This window comes from Saimiri boliviensis, chromosome 18, assembly GCF_048565385.1.
Source record: "Saimiri boliviensis isolate mSaiBol1 chromosome 18, mSaiBol1.pri, whole genome shotgun sequence".
Lineage (NCBI taxonomy): Eukaryota > Metazoa > Chordata > Mammalia > Primates > Cebidae > Saimiri > Saimiri boliviensis.
Window position 1 is genome coordinate 2793170 of NC_133466.1, and position 11513 is coordinate 2804682.

Consider the following 11513-nt stretch of genomic DNA (forward strand, 5'->3'; position numbering starts at 1 on the left):
TCAATCCTCCTCCCTTGGCCTCCCAAAGTGCTGGGACTATAGGTATGAGACATAACACCCAGCCTATATAAATTATATCAAAAGCAACCGTAATATTCTAGCCTCACCACTTCCTAATTAGTTCGCTAGCGTTTTACCCTGGCTGTCGTCTACCGAGCTGCTGTGTCTCTTGCGTCTGCAGGGAGGAACACTGCCTGGCGGAGGCTGCCGGGTCGCCTTCCTGCTCAGGTTGGTAGTTTCCATTCAGCCACAGTGGAAGTATTCACACCACAGAGCTTGGCAGTATGCACATTAAATCAGGTACGAGGCCGGGCACGGTGGCTCACACCTCTAATCTCAGCACTTCGGGAGGCCAAGGCAGGCTGATCACCTGAGGTCAAGAGTTCGACACCAGCCTGACCAACATGGAGAAACCTTGTCTCTACTGAAAATACAAAAATTAGCTGGGCATGGTGGTGTATGTCTGTAATCCCAGCTACTCAGGAGGCTGAGGCAGGAGAATCACTTGAACCTGGGAGGTGGAGGTTGCAGTGAGCCGAGATCACACCACTGCACTCCAGCCTGGGTGACAGAGAGAGGCTGTGTCTAAAAACAATAATAATAATAAATCACATTAGTCAATCAGGTATGAGCCAGACTCATCCCCCTTCCTGGGATGGTTTTATCAGCCACTGTGCTACCGTTTTTGTTTTGTTTTGAGACAGGGATCTCACTCTGTCGCCCAGGCTGGAGTGCAGTGGCACAATCTCGGCTTGCTGTAACTTCTGCCTCCTGGGCTCCAGTGACTCTCCTGCCTCAGCCTCCTAAGAAGCTGGGACTACAAGTGTGCACCGCCATGCCTGGCTAATTTTCTGTTTTTTGTAGAGATGGTCTCCCTATAGTACCCCGGCTGGTCTTGAATGCCTGGGCTCAGGCGCTCCTCCCACCTCAGCCTCCCAAAGTGCTGGGATTACAAAGCATGAGCCACTGTACCAGGTCTGCGTTACCATTCTGCTCCCAGTGCCCCTCAGTGTGAACTCCCCACCCCCTCCAGATATACCCCTCGAAACTCAGCCTTTGAGGGTCTGCTGCTGCCCACGGGATGCAGCTCAGTCCCACGTCCACAGCGATGCCCCTGGCTACTGGGTCACTCATCATCCTGGGAATTCCTCACCGGGCTGCAGAGGCCTGGGCACCTTCTGAACCCCAGAAGCTCTGAAGCCCCTGTGCCTTGCCAGTTCCTCTCTCTCAGCTCAGACCGTCCTCTCAGCCTGCAAGACCCTGCTGCAACCGTGCCTGTGTGACCTCTGCGACAGCACGCCAGCCCCCGGGAGGGTTCTACGGGGTTGGGGATCCCTGCTGGCTGTGGCCAAAGCCCCTGGCCTCTGGCCGCACTGGCAAACCCCCTGCTGCCACAGAAAGCCTGGGTGTCTCTGCCGAAAAGTCTGAAGCACAAGCTCCTGCTCAGCCTCTACCGCAAGGAGTGACTCCGCTCCAGCTGCCTGGGCGGGACCAGCGGGCTGAAAGGCCACCAGCAGGCGGAAAAGTGCCATGAAGACGGGGCAGCCAGGGCGGGAAGAGCCTCGGGGCTGATGGGCTTTGCACCGCTCATCTGTGCAACGTACTTGGGCTCCCCCACCTGCAGACGTGCGCCCTGTCTCCTGCTGAGAGAGAAAGCCGGTCAGATGGCCACACTCTGCCCTGGGGGGTCAAAATAATCCCAGCAGAGTCTGGGCCAGTGGGATGGCTTGGAAAGGCTCCAACTTCCTCATGGGAACTTCCTGTGGGGGTCACAGCGGCCGTCACTGGGGCGGGGGAAGGCGATTTCCACCTCATCAGTCATCCAGTCCAGCCACAGGAGCAGCCACCGCAGAACGCAGGCCGAGGGGTTCCGCGACCCTCTCTCCCTGCCGCCCACAACCCAGGCTCACCCTCTGCCAGGCGCAGCCCTCCGTCCTCCTCCCTCCGCCGGCCATGTGAGCATCCGTCCTCCCGCCCACAGGCGGGAGTGGCTGCTCTGCCTCCCCCCCAGGGCCACGTGCATGCCTCAGCGCAGTCCGCCCACTGCTCACAGCGAGGCAGACAGCAAGGCTCAGCGAGACACTACGTGAGCACAGTGGCTCAGCTGATCCTTCTGCTCGGGGAGGCAGAGTGACTCAGAACGGCAGGGGTGGGGGAAGCTCTGGAACATTCCAGTGCAGCTCCTTCACCCTGGCCTGGCCACCCTTGTTCCAGGAGTTCCAGGAGAGACAGGGTGAGCGCTGTGCAGAAAGAGAAGGCAGCCAGCCAGCAGAACCCTCCCGAGAACTGACTTTTGCAAGACCTTTGACCACCGTAGTAGGAAATCAGAATTGGGAAAGAGGACAGGAGAGCGTCACCCTGATCAGCCTGGGGCTGGCACACCCGTGTCCCTCCCGCCGTCTGTCACTGGTCAGCCCTACAGTTCAGGTCAACCATGTCCTTCGCCCTGCAATCTCCAAGGGGAACTGCTGCTGGAAATGGCCCCGAGCCCCCTTGAGCAGAGTCTCCTTACCCCTGACCCAACCCTGCCTCAGCCTTCACCGCCCCAGCCCCATCACCTGGGCCCCAGCCCTGCTCACGGCACACCACACGAACACGCAGCCCCCTACTTCCAGGCTCCCGGCGCCATAGGGCACCGTGCACGGGCTGGTCAGGGGCTGCCGGGTGCTGGGCTCACTGAAAAGTGCCAAGTGAGGGCAGAGGTCATGGCTGGCCGAGAAGTGCCCAGACAGATGGCCAGACAGCTGGTGTCTAAGTCAGGGATCGCCAAAGCAGGATTCCTAGCCCAATACGGGCTCCCTGGTGTGACCTCAGGCACCCTCCAGCTCCACAGCATGCAGCAAAAATGCCACCTTCTTTAGCTCCAGGGCCTCACGCTCGCTGCACCCTCCTGGACGCCATTCTCCGTGCCCCGGCCAGCACAGCTCCACCAAGTGCTGACTCCCTCCCACCCCTTGGAACTTGCTCCCACACACAGGAAGTGGCCCTAGGGCACAGCCACACCTGCGTGCACCACACAGCTTCCTCGTTTAGCTGTCCTAGAGTGACCACATTTCCAGTGACTTGGTGACTGTCATGGAGAAGGAGATGGGACAAGAGGCTGAGCAGGGCTGACCACCTGCTTCAGGAACAGGGAAAGCTGCCGGAGGAGTGGCCAAGGACAGGGACAGGGGCTGGCAGGCTTGTCTTCGCCGCAGAACCCTTTAAAACCGAGGCCCCATGTGGAGCAGGGAAATAGACTGCACGGGGCGGCTGCCCTGTGGACAGGGAGGGAGGGGCTGCGCGCCCCTCCTCGGCCGATCGCAGATCGCAGTTTTTGGCGCAGCCCGTCTCTGACACCTCCTCTCTTCCTTTCCCCTCGAGAAGTTCCCTGTTCTACTCCTCGGCGTCGCTCTGTGAACTGGGCACGCACGGTTCCATTTCAAAAGCTCTGTGTGGGTGTGCACCTGAAGGCACCAAGGCCAAGAGGCCACAAAGCCCCTCAGCAGCTCCGGTGTCCCCGAAGCTGACCGCTCTGTGGATCTGCCCTCTCCTTCCAGAGAATGCCAGTCACACCGAGCCTCCTAGGAAGAGGGAATTCACTTACAGGAAAGACGGGGGCCAGCCAACACTGGGGCCTGCAGAGCAACACGCCACACACACACACACACACACACACACACACACGCACACACGCTTGCCCAGGACACATACGCATGCCCAGAAATGTGCATACACACATGCCACGCACACATGCCCATATGCACACATCTATGCCACGTACACACACGCACACCCCCCACACATCATTTACACAGATACACGCACACACGTACACATGCACGCCCACAGACACAGCATGCACACACAAGCATGCCCACATACACATGCACTGACGTGGGTTAGGGCTAGAGGCAGGAGGGAAAAATCAGAAAATGGGACCAATAGGCTGGGCTCGGTAGCAGCACATTGGGAGGCTGAGGCGGACGAATCACCTGAGGTCAGGAGTTTGGGAACAGCCTGACCAACATGGTGAAATCCCATCCCTACCAAAATACAAAAGTGAGCTGGGCATGGTGGCGCATCTGCCTGTAGTCCCGGCTCCTTGGAAGGCCGAGGCAGGAGGCAGAGGTTGCAGTGAGCCGAGATCGCACCACTGACTCCAGCCTGGGCAACAGAGGGAGATCCCATCGGGTGGGGAAAAGCAAAAAGCAAAGCAAAGCAAATGGGACCAGTAAGGTCTTGCTCTTCTCTACGACAGCCAAACAGGAGCAACAGGAACCTCAGTCCCGAACTAAGAGAGTCAGAAAAGCAAGAAACTAAACAACCTGTTCCTTCTTGGAGAAGGATGAAAGAAGAAACACCAGGAAGCTCGTTTGTTTCCGGGACTGGGGCACTTTCTGGCTCAGACCCAGGGACTGGCAGAGGCCGGAGCAGGGGAAAGAATCGCAGCCAGACGGGAGGAGGGCCAGCTGCCCAGCGTGGCCGGAGAGTGTGCCGGAACGGTCGCCAACTGCAGTACCAGCGTCACCTCTGGGGAAGTTAGCGGAGCCGTGCGAGGCAAGCAGGAGGCACACCTGTCAGTGCTGGCTCTTCTTTTTTCTTTTTTTGAGAGTGAGTTTTGCTCTGTCGCCCATGCTGGAGTGCAATGGCGTGACCTCAGCTCACTGCAACCTCTACCTCCTGGGTTCAAGCAATTCTCCTGCCTCAGCCTCCCGCGTAGCTGGGACTTACAGGAGTGAGACACCACGCCTGGCTAATTTTCAGTAGAGATGGGGTTTCACCAGGTTAACCAGGCTGGTCTCGAACTCCTGACCTCAGGTGATCCACCCACCTCAGGCTCCCAACGTGCTGGGATTACAGGCGTGAGCCACTGGGCATGGACCAGCGCCGGCTTTTTGTAATGTTTGCAAATCCATATCACCTTGAAAAATGTTAAGGCAAAAATGATGTCTTTTAAAAGGCAGGGTGACATTCTTCCAGGATCTCACCAGTGCAGTTCTGAAGAAAGAAAAGGCTCTTTCGAGCCTAGGAATTCTAAGAAAAAAACGTAAAGAGTTTCCAAAACACTGGGTGTTTTAACCACTTCCCCAGGAGAACCCTCCAGCGATGCCACCACTCTGCAGAAGGCCGCCTTGCAGAGCAGGGGAGTTGTTTTTTTTTTTTTTTTTTGAGACAGGGTCTACCTAGTGCATTGGTATTGTCTATTAACCTCCTGGTTAAAAATGAATTGTATTTCCATGCATGTTTAAGTCTCACTCTGTCACCCAGGCTGGAGTCCTCAGCTCCCAGGCTCAGGTGATCCTCCCACTTCAGCTTCCCAAGTAGCTGAGACTACAGATGTGAGTCACCATAGCCAGCTTTTTTTCTTCTTGTAGAGATGGGGTCTTGCTACGTTGTCCAGGCTGGTCTCAAACTCCCAGGCTTAAGTGATCCAGCCACCTCGGCCTCCTAAAGTGCTGGGATTATAGGTGTGAGCTGCCGCACCCGGGCTCAGGGATTCTTAAAATTTCGAGGTTGGAAATCAGCTCCTGCCTTGAAGACCCGCAGGCCACCCCCTTGGAACCCAGCCGTGCACCTCCGGGACCCCCGGTGACTCGTCGCGCGCGTCCACGTGCTGCTGAAGTCCCACAGCTCCGCAGCTGCTGCTCCTCTCCAGAGCAGCAGGGCCCAGCCAGCAGCAGAGACCCTGGACCTCTGCCAGCTACTTGTGCCGACGCCACTCAGCAGGCAGGAGTCAGAGCAGGTGCTGGCATCCACGGTTCCAGGCCAGGGGGCCCCTGCCTCTCCCTGTGCGGTGTTGAAGCTACAGTCCCCCTGCCAACAGGCGTGGTACTGAGGCCCCCGGACAGACAGGGAAACACAGCCTCCACCAAGCCCCTCAGGTCTGCTCCGCACCAAAGGACCGGGAGAGGGAAGAACGAGGCTGATTTCTGCAGGTCCCAAGCAGAGCCACCCACCTCACAGTGGTGGGGGGTGGTCTTCTGGTGGGGGGTGCAGGGGGTCCCATAGTCTTGCCTTCTGGTCTCTGCAATGTGGTGTTTCAATGGGTCTTGAGCTAAGCTCCCCTGTTAGATTCCTAAAGCCTGTATTCACTAATTTAATGTCTGATTTCTATGACCGCTTCCCGCTGGAGTGGCCATGAGAGGACACCTGCACCGTGACCCTGGTGCACGGAGGCCACATGTGTCTGAGGCGGGAGTGCCCGGCGCCCGGCCTCGGCTGCTCCAGAAGCTGACAGATGAAGGACGTGGACATCACCCAGAGAGCAGGAGCCCACGACCGCTCCACCCGGACAGGACGCACAGGCAGTGTGAGGACGGGCTCGCCTCTCCCGGCAGGGCAGCCGTTGGCCTTGGACGTGCTCAGGACAATCTCTGCAAAGCCCAGCTTGCAGACTCACGGCTGTGCGGCTCCCATCACTTCCAGAAAGGATGGCTTGACATCAACTTCTGGGCCTTTAATTCACCCCTCAATTTACACCATTTCCAAATTTCTCTGAAGGCTCCTTCTACCCCACAGTGGTTTGAATGTTGAACCCTCGAAGGATACATTTAACTGGAACCTGTGAAAGTGACTATTTGGAAAAAGGATCTTTGGGCTGGGCACGGTGGCTGACGCCTGTAGTCCCAGCACTTTGGAAGGCTGAGGCCGGCAGATCACCTGAGGTCAGGAGTTCAAGACCAACCTGGGCCAACATGGTGAAACCCCGTCTCTACTAAAAACAAATACAGAAAAATTAGTTGGGCACGGTGGCACATGCCTGTAATCCCAGCTACTCAGGAGGCTGAGGCAGAACTGCTTGTACCCAGGAGGTGGAGGTTTCAGTGAGCCGAGACTGTACCACTGCACTTCAGCCTGAGCGACAGAGCAAGACTCCGTCTCAAAAGAAGAAAGAGAGAGAGAGACAGACAGAGAGAGACAGAGAGAGAGAACGAGGTAGGGGGAGGATCTTTGCACATGTAAGATTCCAAGATGAGATCATCGGGTGGGCCTGAATCCCACGTGAGCGTGCTTCTAAGAGCAGAGGCCAAGTAGGGACAGAGGCACAGACTGGAGGGACTTGGCCATGAGCCCCAGAAGCCAGGGGCCACCGAGACCTGGAAGATGCCAGGAAGGACCCTCATACGGAAGGAGCATGGCCCTGCCCACACCCTGGTCTCAGCCTTCTGGCCCCCAGACTGTGAGAGAGCGAGTTTCTGCTGCTGTGAGCCACCTGGTGTGTGGTACTTTGCTTTGGCCGTCCAGGCAAACTCCTATATCACCCTAAAGTTGTGCATGGTATTTTCACCCCAGCAAACTCCCATGTAAGCCTGCAGCTGCGTGCCTTAGGGTTACGGAAGCAATAGGGCAAAAGGGGTTGGAAGGCTTCCCTGAGGCCCCAGGATCTCCACGGTGCACTGGGACCTACAGAAACACACGAGCTGCTGAACTGATGAGCCGGGAAGGCTTTCCACACACACACCAGGGCTCCAAAGAACCAAACCTCCCAGCCCTGAAGGAACCTGAGGTTTCCTCCACCCGGAGCACAGTCCCAGCAGCGTGGGAGGACAGACAGCGGCTGCTCATTTCCTCCAGTCCTTCCTGTTCTCCTCCTGCCGAGAATCCAAGCCCCAAGGGACATCCCAAGGCCTGTCCTTGGGCGGGTCTGCGCTTGACTTGGGCAGCCCCCAGCTCCGCTCCTCCATGCACTCTCAGACTGCGAGCCTGCTCCTGCCCTCCACGTTTGAGCTGCAAACCCAAATCATGCTGCCTGACCCCGCACCTCCCGCCAGCACTGGTCATGTCAACATGCTCCCCTCCTTCGGTTCCCCGCCACTAAAATGTACCTTGGGCATATACCCAGAAACAAAAGCCAAACACAGGCTCAAGGTTTTGCTCTACGCAGGGAGGGCGGCTGCCTCCTGGCTGCCGTGACACTGAGAGGACCTGGCAGACAGTGTCTGGGGAGAACAGCTCTGAGGCTCAGACACGCAGATGGTCCAGTCAGGACGAATCTGTGCCACACTCCCAGCGGATCAGCAGGAGCTCCCTGGCAATGGGTGTACCCAAGCCTGGCACGAAGGGCACAATGGGCCCTGGGGCTATCTTGCAAACGCGTATTGCACCTAGTTTGCAGGTGACACCAGGCACAGAAACCAGGGCCAGGTCCCTCAGCTGCAATTCCAAGATGAGGAGACATGTGCTTTGAGGTGGGATCCCCAGACGCCTGGGTCAGTCCCCATAAGGAGCCTCTTCAGCTGCCCTGCGACGTGCCACACCCCTCGGGCATTCTCCAATCTCATTCCAAGTAGCATTAAGACAAATCTTTGGGACTCAGCCAGAGGCTCTGTTCTGCCAGCTTCTAAGTTTTCTTTCCCCACGTTCAGCCTAGGAAGCAAGGCTTTGGAGCCCTAAGCCACACGGTGTCAGAGTCAAGAGCGAACCCCTGCAGGAGCAGCTCTAGACTTCAGAGGGTGCTTCTGGGACTGCGGCTGGGAGTGGCAAACGCCAGCCCCAAGGCCACTTCCAGGCTCTGTCCGCCAGACCCTCCCGTGCCCGCTGAGGCTGGTCCAGGCCGGCTTGGTCGCAGTCCGCCAGACCCTCCCGTGCCCACTGAGGCTGGTCCAGGGCAGCTTGGTCGCAGTCCGCCAGACCCTCCCGTGCCCACTGAGGCTGGTCCAGGGCAGCTTGGTCGCAGTCCGCCAGACCCTCCCGTGCCCGCTGAGGCTGGTCCAGGCCGGCTTGGTCGCAGTCCGCCAGACCCTCCCATGCCCACTGAGGCTGGTCCAGGCTGGCTTGGTCGCAGCCATCTCAGCCCTCCACACTGCATTGCTTCTCCTTGCCCAGCTGGGATATGGGAGCAAAACGCCTGCATGGGAGCCCACAGGTCTGGGGACTGGGGAGAACCCAGGTGGGAACGGCAGCCCATCCTTACAAAGCTCTGCCTGAAGTAAGCAACCAGAGGACACCCCTCCCTTGAGTCACAGGGAGTTCAAGAAGAAGGGACATTACTGGGGGATCCCAGGTGAAGCAAAGAAGAAAACAGTTTGCCTAGTGAAGTAGAAGGTGGGTGGGAGGAGGAACCGGACAGACGCCGCACGACCTGCACGCTCCTGCCAAGACAGCGGACACTATCCCCGGAGCCCCCGCTCCACCCTCCCTGGCTGCCCCTGCTTCAGGGACCCTGCACCTTTCTTCCCGAGCACGAGCCTGCCTCTGACTCTGCCCCTGCCCAAGCAATCGGCCAGGCTGCGGTGACTTCCCCCACCCTCCTCAAGCTAGGAGGGGTCCAGAGCAGCGCTTAACAGGTGCACTCAGCTGGCTGGAATGAGGGGCTCAAGGGAGACCACCCGGGATGGCACCGCCCCCTTCCCAAAAGGCCTTCCACTTCACTTCAGACTCGAACCCCTGCCTCTCCGCGATCAGCTCTGCTCTGCTCGGTCCTTCTGGGGGCACGCCTAGGTCAGCCCCCAAATTCCACTGAGGTGCTGCTCTCCCCCTTCCAGGTCAGCGCGCACCGCAGGCCCGACCATGACCAGGTGGCCCTTCGTTATGCCCGTAGGGTCCAGCACAGGGACCAGGCATACCTTCTTCTTTCCCCGAGGACCAGGCCACAGGTGGGCAGCACAGGAGAGCCACCACCCGGCAGGACTCCCTCCCTGGCCTCCTGCTGACGCGACAAGGCAGGAAGTGCCGTCACCTTGGTTCTAAGTCGGTCCCTCCGCATGCAGGCTCTTCCTACCCCTCGAAGGGCCACTTAGCTGCAACCAGGAAGTCGCCGGCCAATGCGTTTTAAAAGGGGGCTCCCTAAAGCCGATGCACACAGTCCCGACCTGCTCCCTCAGAGCAAACACCTGCAGGGATGCGAGGGTGCAGGGCGCCCCGCCCTCTTCCCTTCGGCCACCTCCCGGCGTGGTCAGGCCAGAGCCGAGTCCACCCTCGTGGGCTCCGTGACCTCACTCGGCATCTTCCTCCTTCCTCTCGACCTCCCGACCCACAGGGGCCCAGCAGGTGTGCGCGCGAACCCCTCGAGCTCCACGGCCGCCTACGCGCTCCACGGGGCAAGGTCCCGCTCCCGTGACCGCCCCGGGACTCCCGGGCTCTGCCGCCTTCCCTCGCCTCCGGGAGCCGTGCCCCGCCACCCCGCTCCGCGGGACGGGGCAGGGACGCGCGGCTGCGCCACAGGCGGGGCGCGGGGCTCCCTCCTCGCAGCGCCCCCGACCCCGGACCCGTCCCACCCGCGGGGCCCATGGCGCTCGGCCCTGCGCTCCCGCGCCGCGCCGGCAAGCCCAGCAGAGCGGGCGGCTCATCCCGCGCCTGCCTCCCGGCGCCCGCGCCAGCTCTGCCCGCAGCTCCCGAGCCTCCCTCGGGGACCCGAGGCTCATCCCAGCGGCCCCGCCAAGGTCACGGGCTCGGGGGCCACGCGTGTCGGGTTACGTAAGCGCGGGCGGCGCGTACCTGCAGCGGGAACGTGGCCGCCCGGTTGCCCACGTAGCCGCGGACGACGTGGCTCTGGATGGAGAGCACCCGGCACTCCTCCTCCATGCCGGGCCTGGCCGCGGCGCGCGGGGCGAGGCGGGAGGGGCACGGGCTCGGCCGCTCGCTCGGGCTCCGCTCGGCTCGGGCCCCGGCCCCGGCTGTCTCGGCTCCGGCTCCGGCTCCGGCTCCGGCTCCGGCGCGCGGCGGCCCCGCTCGGCGCAGACGCTCTGCTCGGACGCCCGGGCCGCCTCCTTCTGACCTCAGCGGGCGGCTCCGAACCCGCGAGTTCCGCGCGGCGCCGGGGGCGGGCCGGGGGCGGACCGGGGCGGGGACAGGCGCGCAGGCCCCGCCCCGGGCAGGGAGGAAGTGAAACCGGACCCCCCGCCGCGCCGCCGCCGGGAACTGGGGTTTGCACTTTCATTCCGCTTGGAGAGGGCTCTGTAGCGTCGTCCGTTCGTTCATTCATTCAACACGCGGGCTCCGCCCCAGCCCTGCGCCCCGCCGCGTGCAGGGGAGACTGGGGGGCCCGAGCGCCACGCCCCTGACACTCTCACAACGCGGAGAGCCACGAGGGGAACTGGCCGGCGCGGGGCCACGGGCGTGGGAACAGCGCCGAGGCGCAGGAGTGACCCGGATCCCCGAGGGAACCGCGCACTCGCCCTCCTACAGTGCCCAGAGCCCAAGTCCAATCCACGTCCCCTCTCCAGGGCCGCAGGAACTGATGGACACGGGGCTTACGGGACCCAGTCTCCCCCGCACCGGCCCGGGGCAGCAGGCTTCTCCGGGGCACCCTAGACCCTTGCGGACCCCAAGTCTCCGCTCTGGTGGCGCTGCCTGCAAAGGGTCCCAGCCCCCTGGCCACGTGCCCAGCCCTCCATCCACAGGTGCCCTGGCCTGCGCTGGCCGCCTGTCGGATCCCACCCCCACCTGGTTTCCTGTAAGGGGCCTGCCTTCGAGGACAAGCCTGACCCCTTAGGGGACCCCACCGCCTTCACCTCCCACCCCAATGCTCCCCACAGCTGATGCACTCCCTGCGGCTTCCCTGCGCCACCCGGGGGAACGGAGGCCTTTGG

General features: G+C 60.9%; 1 protein-coding gene across 3 annotated transcripts in view; it reads right to left on the minus strand.

Annotated features, from left to right (window-relative positions):
- Positions 1 to 10734, minus strand: part of PDXK (pyridoxal kinase) — a 37360-nt gene extending 26626 nt beyond the window's left edge. Inside the window, exon 1 of one of the 3 annotated variants that reach the window (XR_012514786.1) lies at positions 10420 to 10734. Coding sequence is in view for 2 of the 3 variants with exons in the window: in XM_039480421.2 (XP_039336355.1) it covers positions 10420 to 10506 (87 nt within the window). In the remaining variant the exon portion in view is untranslated. Of the gene's footprint in view, positions 1 to 1910; positions 2031 to 10419 lie in introns of those variants that run through there. The other 2 variants (XM_039480421.2, XM_039480422.2) reach the window with 2 other exon arrangements.
- Positions 10735 to 11513: the final 779 nt, after the last annotated feature.